The 26,844-nt window shown below is 42.0% G+C and overlaps 1 protein-coding gene across 1 annotated transcript; it reads left to right on the forward strand.

The window, feature by feature from the left end:
- Window positions 1–1,444: 1,444 nt before the first annotated feature.
- Window positions 1,445–26,452, forward strand: LOC310952273 (inactive dipeptidyl peptidase 10; the record flags this gene model as incomplete). Its single annotated transcript, XM_083920842.1, has 25 exons — window positions 1,445–1,483; window positions 6,914–7,028; window positions 8,009–8,104; window positions 8,270–8,364; window positions 10,425–10,496; window positions 15,108–15,160; window positions 15,779–15,860; window positions 16,330–16,450; window positions 16,551–16,705; window positions 17,674–17,771; window positions 17,954–18,077; window positions 18,468–18,509; window positions 18,795–18,899; window positions 19,992–20,083; window positions 20,837–20,884; window positions 22,502–22,620; window positions 22,771–22,818; window positions 23,094–23,192; window positions 24,361–24,427; window positions 24,556–24,750; window positions 24,843–24,897; window positions 24,998–25,097; window positions 25,199–25,257; window positions 26,055–26,127; window positions 26,235–26,452. 25 exons carry the CDS (start codon window positions 1,445–1,447, stop codon window positions 26,450–26,452), a joined length of 2,370 nt encoding a protein of 789 aa, XP_083776968.1.
- Window positions 26,453–26,844: the final 392 nt, after the last annotated feature.

Consider the following 26,844-nt stretch of genomic DNA (forward strand, 5'->3'; position numbering starts at 1 on the left):
GTGAGATAAATGTTCAGAGAAGTTGAAACAAATCTGGTTGAGTTTGAAAATAATAATAATAATAATAATAATAACAATAATAATAATCATAATAATAATAATAATAAACATGTTTGAAATAAAACTTAAATCAATCGCTCTACGAAACAGTGCTACAGCAAAAAAGTCTAAGAGACTTAAGCGCCTGAAAAAAGCTTACAATAAAAATATGTGAAAAGAAAAACCTTACACTTCCGGTCATACATTTCAAAATAGAATCAATGGCCCTTTGATTCTAATTTGGCGAAGAAACGGTTATTTCTTTAAAGTGTGTAAGCGGAAAAAATAACGACTTTCGAGAAGCTGCAGGCCAATCCTCGGGTTTTATCTGAGCGTGTTAGTGTGCAGTGGCTGGGAGGTAATGTCTTGCAACTGTAACACTGAAGGATCATCAGAAACCTTCGTTTAATAAACACAATATTATGATAATGATGATTATTATGCTGGTCAATCCATTTTAAAAGCTACACTTGTCATATTGTTTTGACTTTGAACAAGACCATTTTTATAATTTGAACACCAATGTTCATCCGTGGGTATAATAATGTACATAAAACCTAACAATTTGAAGATGCATGTGGTGTTAAAGGGAATCCTACCTTTAAGGGTTATTTAGAAAATAAGTCATAACAGTGCTCCTTAATGATATTTGTTTACTTTAATATGTAGACCTACGTATGTGTTGCTGCTATTGTTTTCATATCACATATTATATGTATATATTGTTTTATCTATCCACTTTGCTTCTGCAACAATGGAAATGTCTTACTTGTGAGACAATGAAGGACTACCTTATCATATATTCAGGCTAATATCGGTATCGCATTATTACATACACTACTACATGCTGGCGTTATCATTATTATATTAATGATTTATACATCAGTATGCCACCACAGCACTAAACTTATGAATATTTATGGGTAAAATTGGCTGTTAATCTTATCACAAAATATGTTGTGTATTTATAATTACTCCGTTATATTTGTCTGCAGATATGCACAAACAGCTGAAGAGCCTCCTGTCATGATTGATTCCTGAGCCAATCAGTGGCCAAAGCAGATTGGTGGTAGTAGGCGAGAGAGAGAGAGAGAGAGAGAGAGAGAGAGAGAGAGAGAGAGAGAGAGAGAGAGAGAGAGAGAGAGAGAGAGAGAGAGAGAGAGGGAGAGGGAGAGGGAGAGGGAGAGGGACAGAGAGAGAGAGAGAGAGAGAGAGAGAGAGAGAGAGAGAGAGAGAGAGAGAGAGAGAGAGAGAGAGAGAGAGAGAGAGAGAGAGAGAGACCACCATCCCAGCGAGGACAAACTTGCAAGAAGCAGAGCATGCAGAAAAAGCTGCGCAAGACAACAGTGCAGCCGCTCGGCGCGTTTTGAAGCTACAGGAGCAGCGGAGCTTGTTGCGGATTACAATGATTGCCACAACTCAACAAAACATGACCACGGAGCTGGTATGTGTGTTATTTCTTTGTTTTGTTGTTGTTGTTTTTATCCTTACTTTGTTTTTCTTCAGATTCACACCAGTGGTGTGTGTGGGTGTATGTGTGTCTCTGATGTGCAGCGGGGAATTCCTCTTGCATGCCCACAATACGATGATGATCGATTAGTGTTTTAGCCATTTCGTCCATTCAGACTTTTCCGTCAATATTCATCTCATGGACATTGACTCTGTGCACTGCGGTGCAGGCTGCGCGGTAACTCGACGTCCAGTGCCTTTTTTATTGTCCTTATGTCCCATGACTTGTATGGCATAATATCTGCATCAATAACAATGCTCATTTTTATGTGTTTGTATTCCGATATGATCATTTGTCCCAGCAGATAAATGTCCCCTCCAGCAGGATGTCCACAGTGACAATGAGGCTCAAACCTACAGCCTGCGCTGTATGATTGATTGATTATCCCTCTGCCGAGAAGGTGTATTGACAATGCACAACGTCTATGAACCAGCATCCTCTGTTGTTGCTTGCATTATTAACACTCATTACTGCTCATGACATATAATGCATTTAGTGAAATGTCCCTAATGTAAATGGTGATTTAATGCAGCTGTCCCATTCAACTGTAAAATGCACCTCTGTGACTTTCCCTGGTTGTATTTAACAGACAGTTCACCTCGGTTTATGTCAGAAGCAACTTGTGCAACTTCATGGATTGTTGAATGCAGCCTAATCTAACTAATGATGATAAATGCCAGCATCAGATAAAACATCAAACTTTAATGTCAATTATCTATATGGTAATATGCATCAATCAGATTTCCTCATGCTGCCCCCGTTATTGTGCCATCCGTTGTGTCTGCATCTCTACAGTGGTGTGCAACAATTTAAACCCTTTCCAAGTCAAACTAAGCTAATTAACACATCTCATCAAACTGTCATTCGACTTGGGAAAGAATTTAAATCATAAAATGATTAGTACACATCTGTCGTGCTGGAAAAAGTGTTTGAGAGTCTAGGGGAGCCATTAATTTGTGCTTAATTGGTATGCAATATAAGCATTAGGCACTAACCTTTTAGTTTATTTGACTCAAATGTTGAAACAATCTTGTTTGTGTGAAGAGTTCTGTGTGATAAACCTGCAGCATCATTGTCTCCTTGAGAGGGCCACACAAGGCTGCAGGGCTCGTAGACAATCCACTGCCTGCAAATGTCGCAACATTTCATGCCACAGTCTCCAATTAATGTGCTTTATTAATGTGGGTCACAGATGGGCGTGTCAATATCTGTTGGTGAGGAGAAGAAAAAATTTAGGGGATACTGCGTCTGATGTGTGTGTGTCATAATGTTTGACGTACCATGATACAGCAGGAGCAAAGGGCATTGCAGAGTCAACATAAATGACTTGTGACCCCACTCTGTCAAGTTAGAGATCCACATCACAATTATATGCCAGGAGAACATAATGCTTTGGTTCAGTTAATCCCCGGCATTAATGAAGAAAATAACAGTGATTTACCTTTTTTTGTTTTTTGTTGCATCATTCATCCTCAACACTGATTATGTAGCAGTGAGACACAGTGGTTTCTTATATTGTACAATGAGCGTTTTATTTGCTGGAGAGTCTCAGCCTAGTGAAAAATGACTCTCATATTTCACTGTAACACTACATCATGTTGCAGGCAGCTCTCCCACATGTGTTTCACTGATGCTGCTTGTTTCCTAAAGGCAGGAACTCGGTCACTGTGAGTGGCTGGACATAGTGAGGAAAACTCTCCCTCGTACAGGACCCTTTTGTACAGTAATTTTCCTATGCGTGCTGGGGAGCATGAAAAGAATAAGACAGTAGGGCAGCCTTGCAGCAGTGGTGGCTAAAGCGGCAGTTCTTTCATTTCACAAAGGCTTGTGCTGCATTGTCTGGTAATAGCCTTGAAGGCAGAAAAAAATCTGTCCAGTTAGTCTCAAATTGTGTCTGTACCAACTCCTGCTTTTTTTGTGTTTGTTTAAATAAACACAAAGGGAGAAACGATGGCGCAGTGAGTAGGAGCACAGAAATTCCTCTGGATGGGATGAAACATAGCCTAGATATGAATCAATATGGAGCTGTATCTCATTACTACATTGGTTACCATTTATTACAACCACACTAAAGTTACAGCTGCTCCTAATGATGGCCTTCATTTTAAACGAGGCAGTGAGAGGTATTGACAAGGTAATACATACGTGGGTTACTTGTTAATCTACAGCTTTCCCTTGTGAGCAATTACAGCGTGTCATTAAAATAAAGAGCATATAGGTTATATTGAGGGCTGAACTGTATGGGTCTGCCAATAGATAACCCCTTTTTTATGGTGGTGGTTACTTCCTTGATGCATCTGCCAATGTCATATAAGTAATAAACATCGCTGCCTGATGTTAAAGGGGGCTTTAGAGGTATGCAAATCCAGAAGCAAAATCCCCAAACAGGCTGCGCTGTTTCCCTCATTCGTCTGCATGTGATTTATTGTCGGATTCTCAATGCCTCAAAGACACAGAAGACGGAGTTAAGGAGGTCTCCAGAGCCTAATTTATGAATTCTTCACTGCCTGGATCCTGCACAACCTAGTTGTGTTGCACACTGTGCAGATTGAGTAATTGGGTTTAAGTGTGGCTTGCTTTTTTAGTGTGCAAACTCAATCAATACAGTTGGAATTGTTTGATTTTGCGTGCAGTGCTCTGAGAAAAAGAAGCCTGTTATCTGGGATCTGTTTGTGTGTGCAGTGCCAGTCCGATAAGTGTGATTGTTGCGAAGCTGAAAGGATGGACAGGTCAGAATAGGTCTGGATGTTCCACATGGAGGTGTCGTACTTTGTAAGAAATTGCTCAACACAAGCTTCCAAAAAGCCGCTTATTGCTGTATTCCCGCTATTAATTGTTTCCCCCCTGGACCTTGTACAACTATACACCCTATCGATTCTCTCGTCTGGTTGAGTGAAAATCCCCTAGCTCCACCGGCAAACCGAAGAGCTCTATCTTCTGTAATGCAGTTCTGCTCGGTTTGCCAAAAAAAATCCTCTCAAGGGGATCCCTTCAGGAGAGTTATCTGTAAACATAACAACCTTTGATTTGCATTCACGTCCACCCTTTGGTGTTTGACTGACACCTCATCTACCTACTCATACTCCCCTGGGATCTCACAGGATGAACAAAATAGATGGCTTACTTAGGAAGGTCTGCTTCATTTTTTAGCAGAAAAACCTGACATATATGTGCTTGTCCAGGGGGCTGACTGATATAAACCCTGTCCGTCACACAGCCCGGCTCATCATCGGCTGCATTAGATTCCCTCATGCATTGAGATCAGTGGCCAGTCGGCAGCTTCGCCAGTGTTCACTCTGGGGATTCTTCTCGGGGCGGTCTGTACCTCATTTGCAAATATGACAAAATGTGGGATTGTCCCGGCCTGTTGCAACAACGATGCAGCCTTAATTGGAACTGCGGCCCAATGTCTGGGCTCAGGGGAGCTGTGCATCATATTAGGGGGATGTTTGGGCTCTCACTTTGCACACAGCAATTAGACGGAGGACTTGGAAATGAAAACATTGTGCGAAGGAATCAGTCAGGTGGGAGGATTTAATTTTTAAAACATCCCTTTCTACTATGACATCGCCGATTCTTTACATGTTTTATGATATGTGACAACAAGACACAATCCATCTATGCTAATCCACAATCCATGCTAATCATGGATTGCAATTGTATATTCAGTTCAGTCAAACAAAATTGCTGAAGATGCAGTATGATACAGTATGAACTGTGTACTCCCAAAGCTTTCACAGGCTGCTGTAGGTTTATTTATCTCATGGAAGGATAATGGTGTTTCACTGAGAGATTGTGTGCCAAGGGGGGCAGAAGAACGAGACAAAACAGAGGGTTAGAAAGGCCAGTAGATTCACAGCCTCGGACATCAATCACCCAGCTCTGGCCTGCACCGAGAGTTCAAACATAACTTAAAGGTTGTCCCTGCAGGTGCAACTGAGGTTTTAATTTGAACATGGTCAGATACTGCACCCAGGGAGATCTATTAAAGATGAGACCTTGGCAGGAGTTCTGCTCTGGCAACCAAGTTGAGATAGAGCAGACCTTACGTGTCGTCCATTCATCTTGGGGTATAAAGTAAACCTGGCAATATGACAGTGATAACCTGTGAAACAAATTCTGTAAAGAGATTTTTAAAAATGTGTATGGTGGATTTTTTATCTTTGCAAAATAAATTGAATGCAGGGGCTTGAAGAAGAGAAGAGAAACCTCTCTGCTTCAGTTCAACTCCATTGACCTTTTACTTTTCAGTTCCTGCAGAATTCACCGCGTTTCACTTTTTTGGAAATGAGTTTTTAAGACATCTTGACTCCAGTTATGTGAGTGCTTTCTCAGTTTTCAGCACTTTAATACACTGTATGTGCCAGCGGCTTAAGTCAGATGGTCAAGGGAGTCGAAGAAGCGTGTGTTTGTGGAGAGGAAGTGTCACATGTAACCAATAGAACAGATTCAGGGACAGCTGGTGTCACCCAAGGAGTGCGGAGGAGCTGCAATCTGTTGGCCGGCGAGCTCCTTCTGCTGCCCGCCTCCATTAGATCTGGAGAAAGGTGATCAGGACAGGCAAGGCTATGAGGGTTAAGTCAAAGAAGTGGCTATAATGGAGGCTGGATTTTTATAGCTGCTCTATGATTGAACTCCCACACTCCAGTGGCAATGTGGCTCCAGCAGTGCCAGCCACTCATTATGAGGGAGTGGAGTGCAGCTTGGCAACGGCATGCAATTGTGTTTAATTGTAACTGATATGGATGCTGGCTCATTGCATCTGTTCCCACTAGTTCCCACTGATTGCATACGGGGGATATACAAAGGACTTGAATAAAGTTTTTGCTCTTTTGTTATGGTAACTGAACCTTGTCTGTAATTTATTGTATCTTTATACTGTCCCATCTACTTCTCCTTACTTTTAGTGCCTCGTTAACAACTTTATCCAGTGCTGTTGAATAAATTCTCATCCACTAAAGCCGATGAAATAGGTAACGACTGTTTCCATAAAAAGCACACATTTCATTATAACTTCGCCCATCCCCCCTCTGCAAAGCCACATAAGCCATCAGTCGTGTAACAGGTGAAATGAGGCGATGATAAAGAAAAATTACGGTGCCGCCAAAAATTGCTCCTGCAATTAAAGTCTGATCTCTCATATGCAACAATTTTATGCAGTTCTCATACAGAAAATTAGAGTAATTCAGCGAGGTCTCTGTGGTGTTGAAGACTGGTCTCAATCCCCCCTGAGGTTCACTGTACTAATGTGCCTGTCAGGGAGACATTTCTGTGAGGGCGCGGAAATGAAGCAGCACTAATGTCCTCCTCCTCAGCCGTGCTCGCATTCATCACTTTTGTTTCTGTGTGTTCTTTTCATATCAGGACCTGGGGAGTTCAGATGGTCCCCCGCGGAACTGGAAGGGCATAGGAATCGCCATGGTGGTGATCCTGGCAGTTATGTCTCTGGTCATTCTCTCCGTCATCCTCCTCACGCCTGGTAAGAAGAGCTGTTTGGGGGAGTAAAAGCAGCAAAGCAGAGAGGAGTTGTAATGGTGGGGAATTCAAGGAATAGTTTGATATTTTGTTGTTATTGAGTTAGTGAGACGATCAATATCACTGTCATGTCTGTAGGGCAGCCAGTGACTGGCAACAGCCTGGCTCTGTCCAAACATTAAAAATCCTTCTACCAACACCTCTACACCTCCCATATGAACACATCATTTTGTTCCTGGTGGTTTCTGATGAGCCAAAATGATGCTCAAAGTGGGTGGCTCTGGCCGTCGCCATCTTGGCTGTGCCTACCTCCTGGCTTATGAAAGAAATGGGCAATTATGGGAGAGTGGAGGGAGCTGAGCCGGGCCGAATGAAGCTTACAGCTCTGGTGAGGCACCCACCTGTCACTCAAAGTGGTCCTGCCCTTAAACACTTTAACAACTTTAAGCCTTAATATAATTTAAATGGTCAAGTTTCATAAAAAATCACCCAATGTACAGTTTTTTTGAAGGGGTAAATTAGTTATAGGGACCAAAACTGTTTTTGTACCAGGCTGAAACACTTATTTCTGGTGTAAACTTGGGCATCTTAACATGGAGGTCTCTGGGGATTGACTCGCTACCCTTAAGTGGCCATTTGACGAACTGCAGTTTTTGGCAGTCATTTTTCAGCTGTGGAGGTTTACTGCTTGAGCCAGGCTAGCTGGTTCCCTCTGCTTCCAGTATTAATGCTAAGCTAACTAAAGTACAGTTATGAAAGTGGTATATCGTCTATCTAACTAACCTTCTGCCAGAAAGCGAATAAGCTCTAAACTCTCATTTGGGCAAGCACTCTGCAAATGTTACAAACATAGTAACAGCTCATAAAAAATGTATCCAAACCAGAGTAGAAATAGAGGGCAGGCTCCATCACGCTCAGGTTTTTACTGTAAACATGACATACTTTTTGATGAACTAATTAATTCCTGTCTCTTTGCCTTTGAAGATGAATCTCACTTGTTACTCCGTTCCCATCTCACTATGGAGGACCTAGAGAGTGAAGAGTTCAAAGTTCATGACCCCTGCGTGGCATGGTTGAACGGTAAGGATCCCTATTGTGACTCGCGAACAACTCCTGTGTCATGTCAGTTTAAAACCAGTTTAATCATCTCACCTGAAACTGAGCCAGGCGTCTCTGCCTCTGTGGATTTAAGTAACCTCTGTAATAACACCTTCCCTCTCTTCCCTGAACTCTTAACCCTGTCAGAAAACGAAGTGGCCCTCCGCACCAGAGAAGGACATGTCCTGTCATTCAGCCTAAACAGCAACCTCACCGCGACTCTGGTGGACAACAGCTCCCTGGTGAGTTACAGCGACACAGGGGACACATTTCAGTATTGATCGGCTCATATATATATTACACCGTCAGCTGAACCAATTGACTGAGCGTTTCCAAATGGAGAGAGAGATTCCCACTGTTCCACATCCCACACTTGGGGACAAAAAAAGATTTGGCGGAGAGACAGTATCTGCTCTTTCCCCCCCTAAATCTGGCTGCTCTGAGAGTCCTTAACATGCGCCTTCAAAGAGATTTTTTTCCAAGCAAGGGTATCATTTTTTTAACACCGCCTCTGTGCAACACGCTGACAGCCATATATGGGTCATCGACAAGGAGCTTAAAGAAGGGTTGTGTTGTCAGGTTGACAACACGTTTCTTCTTGGTGTTTGTAGTCTCTGCTGCTGTAGCTTATTCCAGAAAAAGATGTGTTTCTGTATAGGGCTGCAACTGACTATTTTCATATCGATTCATCTGCAGATTAGTTTCTAGATGAATCCAGTGAACGCTGGGTCCATATAATGTTAGAAAATAGTGAAATGTTTCAAAGTCCATGGTGAGGTCTTTAAATATCTTGTTTTGTCACTCCAAAATCTGAAGAGATGAGTATAATGTAATATAAAACAGAGAAAAACAGGAAATCCCAAAAACTGAGGGGCTGAAAAAAGCATTTTCTGCCATCTCTGCATGAAAAAAATGACTTTTTCTTATCTTTCTCTTGCTTATTTTTCTTGATTGACTAATAGATTAGTCGAATAATCGTTAGAACTCTATTCCAGGTTTCCATAAATAAATGACTAGGCTAGAACAAATGAGGGCCATGAAGCTTTAAAAAAAATGTTTTTAAGATGAGATTTCAAACAGCTCTTTTCCACTGTGGGATTTTACTGTGGGATTTTAACAAAGACTAAACTTGAGCTTCCCGCCTGTTGAGAACTTGTGAAGCCTTGCCTCGAGGTTCAGCATTGTTTTCCTCTGTGTTTTATAAAACCAGATCATTTTGGTTTTATGTCACTGAAAAAGCAACATACGCTTTGGATAACAGCACAAAAAATGGAGGCAAGGGTTCATTTTAGGACACCAGACAATGGAAAAACTAATGTTGTCTTTGCAAATGTGAACCCCCCCCCCCCCACCCAAAATACTAATACAGACGCCATTCTCAATTACATTTCGAGGGAATATTTTTTTCCCAGCTTACATTTGTGTTTGACATATCACAAATACGTTTTTATTCAAAGTCTGCGTCGAGCCGAGGTCACCCAGGAGACCGTTATTTAAACCATCCTCAAATCAGCTCCCTGCTGTATGGTTGAGTCAAACAGTGTAATGCCTCATAAGTAATTTAGATTTTGAATCCTAAATTTAAGAGGAAGCCAATGTTGTAAACTGACTTGTACTTACTTGTACAGTATATGGCACTACACACACACACACACACACACACACACACACACACACACACACACACACACACACACACACACACACACACGCACACACACACACACACACACAGTCATACACTGCTAACAGAGGCTGCCATACAAGGTGTTCATCATCTAATCGAATCATTCACACGCCGATGGCAAAGCCTTCAGGGGCAATTTTAGGGCTCAGTGTCTTGCCCAGGGACACCTCGAGGAGCTGGGGATCGAACCTCCAATCTTCTGATTAGTGAGTCTGAGCCTCGGGAGCCACATAAAAGCCAGCGGCGGGGTGATGAGAGAACAGGTTGGAGTTTTAGTTGGTAAAGCTGCAGCAGAATCCTTGCTGGAGCTTCTTGTCTTAAACAAGAATGCATTACGTATTACAGCAGTCAAGACGTGATGAGACTAAGAATGGATGATTTGTTCAAGCTGGTGGAAAGATAAGAAGGGGTGTGTTGTTGTTTCTTGATTTAAAATAACTATATAATAAGGACCATAGAACAGACCTTAGATTTTTCTCAAGGTTCAACACCCCAACTTTGAGCGATAAGCCTGTAAATCTGAGTGCTGATGCAGTGTGCTATTACATACAAACATTCATTCATTCGCCACTTTCCAGATGATGTGTCTAATTCTTCTTCTTTTTTTTCCCGCAGGACCTGACCGTTACTAAATTCCAAGTGTCTGCAGACAAGAGATTTGTCCTCTTGGCGTATAACATTCAACCGGTAAGTTTTCTCTGGATGCCAAGTTGACTCAAGAGTTATCCCGGAAATTACTGTCATGCTTTTTAACTTCAGAAGACATTCAGGGGCATAAATTATCCACTACTATCAAAGACACGCTCACTCACCTCCTCGTGTCTGTCGGGGCCACGAGTGGCTGCAGAACAACAGTGACATGCATCCTAATCAGAGCCCCAAAGAAACAACAGGGAAACGGAAGGAGGACATGAAGGAGGCAGTTGAGGAGAAGGAGTGTGCAGATTCTGCTACTGCAGCAGTGCTGGGATAACATATGGGGGAGTTGAATATTTAAACTGGCTGATGGGGGAAGGTGCAGGGGGTGAGTGATGTGATCAGAGTGATAGTGGGGGAATGGGGGAAGGGGAGATCAAGGAGATGAAGGCGTAAAGTTGGAACTGCAGTAATGAAATCGCCCTGCTAGTTAAGTGGGGGAATTTTAATGAGAAGCTGACGAGAATCACAATGGCAGGTGTCCAGATTAGCGTTGCTCTCTTCACTTTAACACCACATAGCTCAGTTTCTCCAGCCGTCTCACTCTGTAAATACCCGCGCCATTAATAAATAGTTGAGTCTTTCCTCAAAGGGCAGGCAAGTTGTGTAATGTGCAAGTAAACAGCAGCGGAAGAAAACAGAATTAGGAGGAAATGAAAGCCCTCAGCACATTTTCCCTACACATTTTTATTAAAAACCTGAAAGCAGATTTTGCTGCTCTCTCCTATTCTCAGTCTCACTCTTCAGTCTCCTCTTTCTCTCTTCGTTTTATTTTAGAGATGTGCTTCAGCTCTAATCACTGCATATCATATTTTCTGTGTGTGTGTGCTTGTGTGTGTGCGTGTGTGTGTGTGTGTGTGTGCGTGTGCGTGTGCGTGTGCGTGTGCGTGTGCGTGTGTGTGCTTGTGTGGGAGATGAATGAGCCTGTTGCTGTGTTTACAGCACTCATAACCACGGTGCATCTATTCTAACTGCTTTATTGAACGGTTAGCATACATTCAATCGGTTTTCAGATATCTCTGTAGAAAAGGAGCTTTGTCCAATCTGGGGGTTTGCTGCTTCGCTTGATTTGTGCCATTAGCATACTTCCTTTGATGTCAGCAGGAATTGTCCATCTTGTCATTTGTATGCTCAGTGTGTTTTCAGAAATCAGAGGCACCTGGAATCATTTGTATATTCAGAAATGAATCCGTTTGCGTGAGTGCGGTTGGTATTTTTTTGTGCACGGAGGCTGTTCCTCCGTTCTTACAGGTCTTTCCATCGCCCTCCTTCCCTCTCCCGCCCTGTCTGCCTCACTCTCACTCACTTTTTTTCCTGTCTATCTCTGGGGGGATTTGTGCTGACTGAAGCAGTTTGCGCCAGGCACTGGCTTCCCTGTTTCGAAAAGAGGAGCGGCACGCTGCTGCTGCTGAGAGTGGCAGAGGATGAGAGAGGAAAAACACGAGAGAGACCAGTGGGGGAAGCCACTTGTGATGGAGGAGAAGTGGGGTAGAGAAATTGGATATGCACTATTTGCCCTTAGATACACTGTCCAGATGAAATCCATCAGAATGATTAGCAAAGAATGACAGAGATGCTGAAAGGAGAAAGCTGCTGTGGAGACGGATGAGCAAGCTGTGGGTGAAGTTAAAAGGCTTCTCTGGATTTTGTATTAGCTCTGGAGGCTTTAGGGAGGGCTTCGGTGCCTGGTGGGTGAACAATAAATGGATTTTGATAAGACGGTATACATAGAAGTGAGTTGGGGATTTGGCCACATAGGAACAAGAGAAAGCAGATTTCCTACATGAAAATGACTTTTCTCGAAGCCTATTTGCATTAAACATGTTTGTGTGTAAGAGGAGAAAGCGAGGAAAGAGAAGACTTACATTTTAAAAGAGTGACAACAAGATGGTTTAGAGCAGATGGAGATTACTGGGATTGATGGAGGCATACAGAGCAATACACGCCAAGACAGTGCAGTTTATGGACAAATAAGATGCCAACAGAGTCGTGTCTGCACTCTGCAGCAAACACTGATGGGTGCTGGTATCAATGGGGCTGCTATAAGAAATGTGTGTGAGGCAGGGAGAATGTTGAGAAGGAAAGATGCTGTTATCTTTGGGTTGTGTGTAAGATATCCCAATATCTGCGCACATGCAGAGGATGTCGTATAAGTTTCCCTTTGTCACATTATCCCACATCTTCGCCTGAGTGTTTTAATCTGTGTTTTATGCCCCCAAGCCCGCTTTGGCGACTTGGATTGGGGAGGGCGGTGTGCATTAAATGCAGCGCAATCTTGAGGATTTATGATATGTTACTGGCAGCCACATTAGAATTCACTCTGCCTCTCCAAGACAGATGCTTTCACTCTCTCTGTCTGTTTATCACTCTGACACGCACAAACACACAGTAACGTACAGCTGCTGCCACCGGCCCCATGATGTTAAATCATGAGTAGAATCTCTGGGTTCCTTAACAAATCATAAACAGCTGATCGAACTCGGCGCTCATGGCGATGCTGCCCCCCCTGGTTCCTCGAAGAGTGTTGCTCCCTCTAACTCAAGACCGGCCCTCGTTGTGTGTCGAGTATCTGTCACCACTGGCTGCGCCTCAGCCCTCCTGTTTCTTCCCTTCCTGCTTTTGTTTCTTTCTCTCTATCTCCTTTCCTCACTTTTTCCTGTCGTGTTGGACCAATTCGTCGCTTCCTCTTCCTGTCCTCGCAGTTATTTTCTGTCGTAACTGTAGCAGCTGTGCCCTTTTGTTTTACTGGTGGTGTAAAGAAATCTGACTGTCTTTACGGCACAATCAGATTTCGATTTCATTCGGATAGTATTTATTTCCCCTCCTTTATCCTTGCAGCTTTACCCCTGCATCACTTCATCCATGCATTTTCTGGCAAACAACAGAGAGGAGAAATCCAATTTCAGCGCTAAGTGTGCTGTATAGGGGATCTGACATTTAATTTCTTCACAGACTGGGTACCCAGTAGGGTCAGGCTTTCAGAGGCCAATGGGAAAATAGCCTGCTTCCAACCTTTTGCATGAGAGAGAAAAAAGAATCATACAGATCAATATATCACAGAGAATTCATCAGGTAATGCTGTGATCAATTGAGGTTAAAACATGCGCATGCACACATTCATTGATTCTGGTCCCTTCCTCAGTGTGTTAATTTAATTATTCATCGAGCTGCTGATGCTTGTGTCAGGGTTGCGGCAGAGCTGCCAGCCACAGTAGATCTCAGTGGGATATTAGCTATAATGATGCTATTTAATAAGAATGTCTTGTCTTAGTTTCTGTACGTTCCTTTCACATTTCCTATCTTTAATGTTGTCTCTTTTACTCAGCATTAATGTCCCCCCTGTGATCCAAATCTCTGCTACTCAGATGCAATCACAATTATAATGTAATATGGATGAAATGGATAAATGGTTAATTGACTCAAATACGTTAACTGTAAAATATAAGCTGTGATCGGCTCAGTAGCTATCAAAACAATATAAAAACACTATCTATTAAAAATTACCATACATAAAGATGCCCTTTTAAAAAAGCAATAAGCCACTTGATTCGGTGCTAGAAAATGCAAACACAGCTCCCTGTTGCTTATTGCTTAAAGGTCCCATATTGTCAAAAGTGAGATTACATTTTTTTTTTATTATAAAGCAGTTCAAGATCAGGCCACCAGGAAGTGCATCAGACTTTGAAGCCAATTTTATATAGTGACCAAACAGTGGAATTACAACTTCTGTGTCAGCCACATGATGCCATTGGGCCCAAAAATACTTTTTCCATGGATACATTTCTTCAAGCATCACAACTCCTGCGAAAGTTACTCATGTTAAATTAGAATTTGATCCTTTTGGCCCGAATAATCCCAATTTAAGTTGGCAGAGTGTTAAGAAGTCTCCAAAGCAGCTGCTCTTCGGGCCAACGGACGACGGATGTAGTGCGAATATCATCCAGGTATTTTTAGATGTGAAATGGAACTTTTTTGGCTTCATGCGCCACTGAGCAGCTTTCATAGGAATAACCAGGGCTCTGCCTTGAACTCTGTATCCAGTTCTCTTAATACATCTGTGGTCAAGGTGCTACTGTATACAAATACTGTAAAAATATCAAGACACTCAATCCACAGAGAAATGCACACAGTAATGCACAGTATTCAGGAACTGTGTATTTAAATGAGCAGTCAGGACTTGCGTACAGTTGTGATGTCACAACTATACTAAATAAAGGTAGGAAGTAGAAAGTGCAGTCATTTCCTGGCTGTAGAAGACCTAAAAACATGGATCAGTCGGAGAAGACTGTGCTTTTTCAGGAGGGGGTCACCCTCTGTCTGGTGAATACAGGAAAATTCAGACAGTATGAGAAAAATAATGTGTTTTCTGAACATTATAGCATATAAACATGTTCTAGTAGAAATCTAAAATACAAGTATCAAACTGAAAATGAGCACAATATGGGGCCTTTAATAGGTTTGTCTCAGCAGTGTCTTTCATAACCTTTGTTTGTTTTTAACTTAATTTATACATGTGTATGAGCATGTGTGAGCACTAAAAATGTGTGTCTTGTCATCTAAGCGGGGCACACCTGTTAGCACGATATCCTCTACCTCTTTCAGGTGTTCTCTCAGTCCTTCACAGCCTCCTATGCTTTCTACAATGTGGCTAATGGGTAGGTAGAATCCTGAATGCTAATGCATGGGCTGCACTGGGCATGAGCGTCACCAATGCAAGCAGACCTGCGGATTGAAAATCTTCCCCCAGAGTGTGTCTCATCGAATCAGAGCCTCATGTTTCCGTCAGACATGCATTCATTCGTCAGTGTTCTTTCCAGGTTGCATTATCCCAACGCAAGGTTTGTACTGTACTTCAGATTTCACTGCCTGAGATTCATATTCAGCATTATATCAGTGGAGAGGAAAAAAAAAAAACTGTCGTAGCTGTGGGTGATCCCTGGAGCTTCTGAGGAATGGTTCTGAAAAGGATTTCAGGACCTGCAGCATTGATCATTGCCTGAGTTTGCCTTGGAGGAAAATGTCTGCCTGTCCGTATAGAAAGAACATAAGTGGAGCTAAGGATTTGGAAAAATAAATGTTGCACTCTTGCATGAACCAGCTCCATTCTCTGTTTTGTTTCCCCTCTCTGCATCTTGCTCTTTTTGTCCTCACAGTACAGTGTCTCTCTCAAGCCGAGGCTCAAGGCCAGGGCATGGATGGACCTCAGAGGGCGTTAAACAGGACACCCATCCCCTAGAGGAGGACTTATGTCTGAGTATCTGTGTGTGTTCCAGGGATCTGCTGGAGCTTAACCCTCCGGAGAGAGAGAAGGCAGTTCTGCAATATGCTTCCTGGGGGCCTCAGGGGAGCCAGCTGGTAAGCCAGACGCTTACTCTGATCAATGTGTTGTCCGTGTCTTCTGCATCAGCTACACCTGTCAATACCATAAGAGAGATTTTCACAGCCTTTGAAATCTGTTATAATAAAGTCATTTGACATTGTTTTCATTATGATAATATCAATGCTATCATGTCTCTGTCACTATGAGATGAACTCAAGCTTAGAGGTTATTGCAGTGACTGTGTTGCGATAATGGGGTTGTTTTATGCTCATAATTCATCGCTGTAATGTAATTGCTGCTATGTTGGTGCTCGTCTGCGGCATATTAACTGGCGAGTAAAGATGTATTGGCTCTCACTTGTGTGTGTGTGTGTGTGTGCTGGCCGCCGTTTCACTCATTCTTGGACGGCGTCCGGCGCTCGATTCAGGCAGCCAGCAATGGGGCCTTCAGCCGTACTGTCTTTGATAATGGATTGGCACTGTCTGTCTGTGCCGCTCATGCCAGGCCTATGTGTTTGACGGAGATATCTACTACAAGCCGAGTGTGACCAGCAAATCCCTGCGTCTCACAACGACTGACCTGGAGCAGAATGTGGTGAACGGGCTCTCTGACTGGACTTATGAAGGTAGGATGCATTCCAGCACTGCGAATAATAATCATGAACAGCAGGTGTGAGCTTTGAGTCTGATGGCTGATGTAACAACTCACACTGTTTTTGAAAACAGAGGAAGTGCTCTTGACATATGTTGCCCACTGGTGGTCTGTGGACGGGGCACGGCTGGCGTACCTCACCATAAACAACTCTGCCACACCTGTGATGGAAATACCTCACTTCTTAGGTGGTCTCTACCCCTCCAATGTGCTCTTCCCCTACCCAAAGGTAAAAAGTGTATTAAAACAAAGCCACACTAGTGGCTGTGTAAGGTTGCAAAGCGTGTTAGGGGCCCAGAGAAGGGGCTGCCCACATCAGATTAGAGGGCGTTTTACATTTTTTTATGTGTTTTTTTTCATAAGTGATTGTCTCTATCGCAACATTGTACTTTTGGTGGAAAATGTCTGTGTTTTTATCAGTGTGCAGTCTTATCCTTTAGTTTACAGCCCAAAAAACCACAACCTCTTTAACATTCTGCTGTTTAGTAGGTGTAATGTTTGCCATGTTCTCTATATTAGTTTAGCATGTTAGCATTCCCACATTTGCTAAGTAACACGAACATAAATTCGTTTTGCAGGTTATTGAAATTCCAATTTTGACCATTCTGTTGATGGCGCCAGATTAAAAATGAAGAGATCACCAAAGTTATTAAAGTTCATCTTGAGAGTAACATGGAAATCTGAACAAAATGTCATGGCAATCCATTCAATTGTGGTTGAGACATTCCTCTCAAACTTACAACCTCACTAGGATTCATCCTCTTGGCACCATGGAAAAAATCCAGTAGATAGCACTGGAGGAAGATATCCAGGAGAATCATTAAAGATCCCACCTTGGATAACAGTCTTTTCTCCCTGTTGAGGTCGTGAAGAAGGAACCAGCACTGATAAGCTCAGGAAGAGAAGGACTAGCTTCAGGTCACTAGAATCCTAAATGAGAACAGGTATTTATTTAGGAAGGAAGGAACTGACAGGAGTACTTCTCACAGAATTTGTATTAGTCGTGATTTTATGTGGCAAATAAATTGATTGACTGAGGGATATTAAACTGGATGGAGTATCTGCACCGAATTTCATGGCAATTCATCAAACAGTTGTCGGGACTTTACAGTCCAGAACAAAGCGGTGGACCGACAGATTGGCATGGCCATTGCTGCTAACTAACTTATGTTTTGTTTTGTATCTTTTTACCCATAGGCTGGCTCAAGTATCCCATCAGTCAGTCTGTTTGTGGTGAATCTGTATGGTCCGGCTCACACTCTGGAGATGATGCCTCCTGACTCTCTCAGGACCAGGTACAACATCTTTGCGAATGTAAAAACAGAATAAAGACTCCAGACGCCACCCGTCAGATAAAATTACTCATGTCCAATTTCCTCCTCTTCACTCCAGTGCTTCCTTTTTTCTCGCCCTCATGCCTTTGAACCATTTTCCAATCACTTTCCCCCTTGTATCATTTTCTGCATCGCCTCTTTAGAGACAGCTACATCTCCATGGTGACTTGGATCAGCAGCACCCGCCTCGCGGTTCGTTGGCTGAATCGTGCCCAGAACCAATCAGTGCTCTGTGTGTGCGAGGCTACCACAGGGGCATGCTCAGAGGTGAGCACGGTCATCAGCTGTTCCACATTAGTAATCCACAAACGGCCTCCACTGCAATATATACGGCTTTAATAGAATTTTTGCTGCTTTTACACTGTGGAGGGAGTTGGGATTGATTTCCTTAAGCTCTCAAACGTCTACTAGGCGGGATTAATATTTAAGGTCATTTGCTGCATGAGAAGAATTCTCAGTGATGTACTGCAGTATTTTAATGCTTGTTCCCTTTATGTAAAACCTCACAGATTTCATTTACACAGTGCCAATGTTTTATCATTTCTATATTTAACTATTGATGAATATGTAAAGCTTTATTTACACTTGCATTAGCTTTATCTTTGTAAACGGTGTGGCTAATACATTTCTCCATATTGTGTGCTTCTAAATCAATAGAAACACAAAATGGCCATGGACATAATGCAAAACCAACGACAGGTTTGTGTGGCTCCTGACTTTATAACGTTTTATCACACCTGTCTGTCACTACTGTCTCAAGGCAAGGCAAGGCAAGTTTATTTTTATAGCACAATTCAACAACAAGGTAATTCAAAGTGCTTAACATAAAACATTAAACACACCTGGGAAAAAACACATAAAAGGTCATTTAAAATATATAAAAGATTGTTACAGTTACAGAAGTTACAGTGCAGTTTACTGAAAAAAAAAACACATGAAACATATAAAAGATTCACTCTTCACTTGTTGACTTCGTCTCAACAGGACATGCCGTTGTTTTCAGCAGACGGCTCTGTGTTTTACACCATCCTGCCAGCAAAACAAGGCGCTCGAGGAGAGTTTCACCACATCGCTGGTCTTTCAGCCCAGGTCGGTTCTGTAGGCAGTTAACGTTTTTTTTTTACTTCCATAAGTTCCTCCTTGCATAGTTTCTGCCAAAATTGGTCATTAACATTTCAACAGGGGTCACATAAAACAGTGTGATTACAGATCTCAGCGGCAAAGACCTTTAAAGTGTGGTTTGCCTTCAATCTCCTCCTTCTCCTCTCTTATTGAAGCGATTTATCTGCATTTCTTTTCTCCTTAATTACAAAAACACCACCTTTATCTAAGAAATCATTTCACTCATTAATGCTTCAATGGTCGTTTGCCCTTTACATTATGGAAGGAAGACAGTTCAGTTCAATTTAACAATTTTAATCCGTCCCAAAGCGAGGCAATTAAAAATGTTTGATGATGCTTTTATTGAAGAAACATAACACCTAATCAGATTTAATACAGAATCTTCTCTCCTGATGAACATCATTTCATCAGGATATAGCATGCTTTCTGGTAATTCAATAAATAAACAGTCTATATGAAATAACCACATGCTCAAGTCTATTTGTTTATATACTCCTGTGGGAATTAAATACTTAACAAATGAAAAAGTACTGAAGATTTTTCATTTTATTAACAACTTTAATAAAAAAATTAAAAAAATGTCCAGATTATGTAAATATTGCTTTAAAGCAGTTCGGCTGCTTGGTTTTCGACATTGCTATAGGAACGACATAGAAAAATATTCTACAGGCATTTTTATATCATTTTGACGGTAAATACCTGTCTGGGTGCCCTACTTTACGATTTGATGGTTTTGATGGTAAAAACGAGCTTGTTATTGTCAGTTTAGACGTAAGTGTGTATCATGATATTTCATTATATGATTTCATCACAATATGATTCCATTGAAAGATGATAAATGATGATTTATTATGGCCCAAGCTCTATTTCAGTCCTATTGTCAAAATGAAGTACCGCTCCTGAACTCTTTTGTAGCCTTCATGTGGTTTAACTTTATGAATCCTAATTTTTTTTCCCCCCCGTCCTCAGTCTGACGCACACATGCTGTATCGCTGTTCCTATTTTTATTCTGTATACCTGCCTGCTGTTTCCACATTGGTCTTCATCTCTGTTTCTCAGCCTGCCATCCCCTCCGTCCCTCCTCGCTTCCTGACATCGGGGAGCTGGGACGTCACCTTGCTCTGCGCCCTCGACGAGAAGGCTGGAAAAATGTATGTGAGAGCCACAGTGTGTCGGTACAGGTTGAATCACCTTAGACAGTTTGGGGTAGAGCGGAATAGATGATCATCATTAAAATGATCATCTATTGCTGTAAGGTGAGAGCCAATTCTAGACGCGCCGGCTACTGAACTGAAGAGCTGTTTGGGATGAATAGCACACATCAGCTTGTCAGTTTAAAAATAACTAAAAGGGACATTTTAACATGTAGCATTGATCTTTGTAAAAAAATCAAAGAAAACAGCTTTAACTCTGATTTTTGCTTGTGGCAATGCTTCGCCACTAAAGAGGCTAAAGGATTACCTACACTTGAACAGAACAGATTATCACTTAAATCTGTCTTTATCCTGCTGGAGGCAGAAACCTGTCATGAACCGACTGACTGAGGTGCGAGCACTGTGAGAATCAAGGAGAGTCAATTGTAGATTTCAGTTGTTTGCAGTCCCAAAGCCCACAGGTTGATGCTGCTCTTTGCCTCCAAGTCTCACAGCACTTTACATACATCATATAGAGATAGACAGTTGACATGATTTGATGCACATCCACGTCACAATTCATTTATTCACCATCACTAATGGTTAAAAATAATAAATCTTATTAACATGGTAAAATATGTAAATCCATGTATTTGTGTAATGAATCATTGCTATCCAGATTAATTATGATTATACCCACAGTTGATCTGCAGTCCTTTCTTAGTGTTGAGTAACTTTCTGTGTCTGTGGTTGGTTTTCTCTCATCATCAGCTTTTTCCTGAGCACAGAGGAGTCCAGACAAAGCAGACACCTTTACAGGTAAGCAGCACGCCTGCTCTTTCAGTCCCTACAGATTCTGTACAAAGCTGTGAACAGACACAATATTGACATACCAGAGATACAGTGCCCTGTGCGTTGTTGTGTGCATTTTTTTAGAGTTTCTTTTTTTATTCAGTCCAACTTTAATACTTAGACTTGGCACAATAGAGTTAACTGCTAACGTCAGCATGCTAACATACTCATAACGGGGTCATCCCTATGTTCCTCGGGTCCTATGTTCCCCGATTGCATAAGCCTAAACCCCTTTGTTAGGGTTAGGGATTACGGTTAGCGCCAGGGTTAGGGGGTAGTGTTAGGGTCTACATAGACATGGAAAAAAATAACAGACCGGGGAACTTAGGACCCTTTTTGTGAAAAGCAGGAAACATCTGACCTTTTTCTTAAAAAAGGGTGTCATCCCTATGTTTCCCGGGTCCTATGTTCCCCGCTGTGAATGTGACCGGGGAACATAGGTACGCTCCCCTCATAACGGTGTCTCAATGTATGATTTCATCACTATATGATTCCTTTGAAAAGAAATGATCATATCGAATTATCGCCCAGCCCTAAATGAATTAAAACAATGACATAATGATGGTGCAGGATGAAATATGAGAGGAAGTTATCAATTTATCCTGATAATTTGGTCATGGATGTCTGAATTAAATTTAATGGCAATCCATCCAATAGTTGCTGAGACATTTCACACAAAACCACAAATGTGAACCATCTGGTGGCGTTGCAGGAAAAGCTGGGGCTCATTAAGTTATTATTCAATTCTGTTCAGTGTTTTTTACAGTGCCAAATTATAACAAAAGTTATCTCAAGACACTTTACATATAGAGTAGGTCTACACCACACTCTATGACTTATTTATGATTTACAGAGACCCAACAATTCCTCCATGAGCAGCAGCAACAGTAACAAACCCGGCTCTATGGTGGACGGCCGTCTGGTGTAGTTATTACATATAATCGCCTGGGTAACATGAATATCTGCACCAACTTGTCATGTCAATACATGCGATAGTTGTTGAGATATTTCAGTTTGGAGTGTTGGACTGAACCAACCAACACTGCCGTCCCTGGAGCCACGCTGTACACTAATGTGTTTGTATGTGAACCTTTATTCTTTTGAGCTGCAGATGCTCAAGGCCAAGAGCTGAATTGACACATTTAGTAAAAAGCCTTCTAAGTAGACCCCCCCCTCCCCCCTCCCCTCTCCCCTGTGATGAACACTTCCCTTTTCAACCTCCTTAGGTGATCTTTGTTATTCGCTCACATAGCTTCGGGCTTCAGCAAATAGCACAATATTACGGAGGATGGATGGTGGCTTGTTTAAGCTTCATCTGTGATTAATCCTGTATGAAATTTGTAAGCAGCGGAGTGGAGAGGGTCATTTAGAGATTTGACACAAAGCAATCTGTATAACGACTTTTATGTCTAGCCTTATTGAACCCCATTTGTTTCTTAAAAGTCAACTGCCTGGATACTTTGTCTAAAGATACTTTTCTTTAATATCTTAGCAATTAATTGACCCTGTCCCGGAGCAAATCCAACCACTATAGACTGTGCTCTTCCTCTAACGCGTGGACACTTTTTTCTCTTTTGACCAAAGTGTGGACCTAGATGGCGTGTTTCAGCGCAGGTGCATCTCCTGTAACCTCATAGATGGATGTCGCTTCTTTAAAGCCGAACTAAGCCCCAATCAAACCCACTTCACCCTCTACTGTCTGGGTAAACCACACGCGCATGCACACACACACACACACACACACACGCACACGCACACGCACACGCACACGCACACACACACTAGCGAGGAATATGCTTTCACGCTGCTTAAACAGTTGTATTAGTAATCACTTCTTTTGAATGTTTCCCCAGGCCCAGGAATCCCTAAAGTGACGGTTCACAGTACAAAGGATCCCTCCAGTGAGTGTAACATCTGTTTGTCTGACTAATGGTATAATTACACACACACACATAGGCTTGTATGCAGTTTCCCACAACAGCCTGCGGAGGGCGCTACATGCAAGCACACCAGAATGTACTGTAGATTCATTAAGTCCAGGCTTGTGAATGCTGCCCTCTGTCTGTGGCTCTCAGAGCTGTTTACATGGAGATGATGAGGATTTCAAGGTGAAGTGTGTCTGTTTTGATGTTTTAGGATTAATAATCTGACACACTGTGTTTTCTATTCCCTGCAGGATACGTCGTCTTGGAGGATAACAGCCCTTTAGCTAAAGCTCTGGAGGACAAGAGGCTCCCTGAGACTCTGTTCAGGACACTCCCAGCAGACAACCATGGTACACAGATCACACTGATCATTCCCATGCTGTCAGGCTACATTGTAGTATTGTCATCCTGGAAGGGACAAATACAGTTAAATACCAACCAATTTCTTGGTGTTTTGGTGATTGGGTAATTGTGAGTCATGGCGGTCCTCAAGGACGGGCGCCAAGTATTCTTTCAGAGCGCGCATGTTAAAGGTTTTATTATTTTCATTCGCTCTTTTTGAGGGGTGACACTACAGGTGAATATGGTAAAAAAATAAATGTACTAATGTATATCAGAGTGAAACTTCCCAAATTGATTACTTGCATAAAGACAAATCTTTTTTGTACTTCAAGTGAGGCATTATCTAATGAAATATGTGTTTATTTACATTCTCAGAACAGAAATGTGAATGTTGGATGAAGCCAGGATCAAAATTCTTGTTTCATTTTGTTGACATATTAGAGTTAATTGTTTTTACAGAGGGAATTTTTATCACTCCATAAATCATAAAATACAGTCAACAGTCAAACAGTTTTTAGGAATAAAATGTTAAAATCCGGCTATTAATGATATATGAACAAACTCCTCTGTAAAAAACCTAGATAGGCATAAAACTGGAATGTTTAGTGTAGTGAATGCTGCTGAAGTGGGGATTTTTTTTTTTTTTAAATTATGAGACACTACGGATGAAAAGGGTAAAAAGAAGTGTTAACCAAACTTCCCAAGTTGATTACTTGCACTAAGACAATTATTCTTTGTTTTACAATCTGAAATGTTTATATTTGCAGAAACATGGTATTATCCAACGCTAATCTTTGGTGAATTTAAGAGAAATCTACATATGCAAATACACAAAGTGTTGAAAAATAAACACCTAAATGTGTATTTTGGGTGTTTTCTTTCCACTAGCCCATGGATAGGCAATTCCTGTCCTGGAGGGCCACTGTCCTGCAGGTTTCTCTCTGCTCTAACACACCTGGGAGGGAGAAGCCTAAAACATGCAGGACAGCAAACAAGCCCAAAACCTCAATTGACCAGTGCATGTAATGATAATTTTGCCTTGGTTGTCTCCCCTTAAAAGATCTTTATGTGCTTGACAGGGTTCAGATGTATTTCAGGCAGAGGCTCTAAATGTAGCAACAATCCTAACATGTCCACAGAAGGATAACCTTGTTCGACTCGTTTGCTTCCCTTTAGATCTACACCTGAAACTATCCCTACCTCAGGGTTACGAGGCCAACCTCCACCCTCTCCTCATAATTGTGTAAGTGTACACGCGAGCTGTGCGACAGCAAAGAGCCATCTGTTTTGCAACCTATCTAACCTTTACATCACATCTTCCACGCTCAACAACTGTCACCGTACTAGCTGATCCCGTTTGTCTTGCCACAGCGATGGTGTTCCAGGCCGTCAGTCAGTGACAGAGGAATTCGCCCTCGACTGGCCTCAGGTCCTCTCTGGTACACACAATGTGGCCTTGGCCTGGGTGGACGGCAGGAGTGGGGTTGGTCGTGGACAGAAGACCACCGCTGTGGATCCACGCAAGCTTGGCTCAATTAGAGTCAAAGATTATCTGGGAGTTGTCGAGTCAGTGCAGTTATGCAACAACATAAATCTTTGACACATAAGAATGATCCATCTGAATTGTAAACTAACAGGATGTTGTGTAATTCCCACAGGTTGTTGATGCAACTACCTTACATTGACGATCGCCGTATGGTCCTCTTTGGCAAGGTTACAGCCTTTTTTAGATTTAGAAACTCAACTACTATTGTAGCCAGTAAAGCTATCGCCTGCTTTGTTCATTTTAACACTTTACTGTTGCTCCTTACAGGCATTTGGAGGTTATTTGACTCTCAAGATGTTAGCTGCAACAGATAAGCTCTTTCTGTGCACAGCCGCTGTGGCACCGATAACTGACTTCAGGCTTTATAGTGAGTTGAGATCATGTCATAAACATTGAGTTTATGGAAATTGTGATGAAAAGGAGACATGGTTCATGTGTTTGAGTATATGTTATTTCCACTTTTGTCAGGTGCAGCATTCTCAGAGAGGTTTCTAGGTCTTCCAGCAAAAGAGGAGCATGCTTATTCGGTGAGGCTTTGGATGTACACTCAGTTTCAGGTTTATTACCCAGAACTAGGGATGGAAATCAAGTACAAATTGGGATTGGAATCAGAAATGGAATTTGAATTGTATGTGCCCAAGCAAATCAGTTCATTTTGTCAATGTTGGCATGTTTTTCCTGACAGTTGCATATTACAAAAACAATGACATGAAACTCATACTCTGCTGGAAACTTACAGCAAGAAGGAGTCATAGTGGAGCCCAAAGCTTGTAATGTCTTTAAAATTACAATTTTAAGTAAGGGTGGAAACACCAGCAACATGCTAAAACATCTTTCTACACTACGACTACTAACATGGGCTTAAATTCCAGGAGTACCGTGCATTTAACACTTGAGTGCCACTGCTTCCCAACTGAGCAAACTGAGTTATTTTTTTATACTAAGACAAACTAAATGAACGCGAATGCTGCACAAATATTCTCTCATTTAATCTACACTGTGTTCAGACATGGATAATAAAAAACAAATAACACTGTCAAAGATGCTGAAAACGTGTGTATGCCTACTTTTTTTTCCATACAAGAAATTGATCCGGAATCGATAAAGAATCAGACCGATAAGCAGAATCGATACTGACATTGGTATCAATAAAATCTTATCAATTCCCATCCCTACACAAAACCAATGTAGTCTAGCATTTTTAACAAAAACTGAAGATTTAAACTTGTATTAAGGTTTGATTTACTGCAGGGCTGTTTGACTACATTCCAGGTGGCAGGTGTATCTAATAAAACACTCATATTGTGATGGTATATTATTTCAGACTGCCTCTTTGCTGGAGGAGGTTAACAAGCTGAAAGATGAGAATTTTCTTCTTCTACATGGAACTGCTGATGGTGAGATTTTGTTTGATTACAGGCCTTTGGTTCTTGTATTTTTTTGTTTCCACTCTAATTTCAATGTATGTGTGTGCGTGTGTGTGTGTGTGTGTGTTTGGCCAAAGCGAGAGTACACTTTCAGCACAGCGCTGAGCTCCTGAGCCGACTGGTGAGGGTGGAAGCCAACTACTCACTGCAGCTGTACCCGGACGAGGGCCACATCCTGAGAGAGCCGCGCAGCATCCAGCACTTCCAGCGGACGGTGGTGAACTACCTCCAAACCTGCTTGAAGCACAGCATCCTCGTAGATCCTGTAGAGGAAGACGAGGAAGAAGATGATTGAGCCCAGAGCCCCTTCCCTCCTTCTGGAAAGGACTATCTCTGGACTGTTTGCCATTTTATGCATTACCTTGGGTCGGATTACCAGGCACAAGAGCACAGGAGTGGGGACCAAATGCATCAGATCACCTACGACTTCTGGAAAAATTGATGTACTGTATACCTTGTTGCACACAATTATTTATGCTGTTATACTGTATGTTTGAGGCCATGTTTGTTAACAACATTCACTTGAGATGATGTGGACTAGAAGGCTACTGACTCTGCCAAAGGTTAACAAAGATTTTGTAACATGCATGTCATAATGGCTGCATGATGTGGATTAGTTTACATTGCATTTTCTGTGTCACCCATCAGGGTTAAAAGTGCAAAATCTGCCAAAGCCGGGGACACATT

Source organism: Echiichthys vipera, assembly GCF_963691815.1.
Source record: "Echiichthys vipera genome assembly, chromosome: 9".
Lineage (NCBI taxonomy): Eukaryota > Metazoa > Chordata > Actinopteri > Perciformes > Trachinidae > Echiichthys > Echiichthys vipera.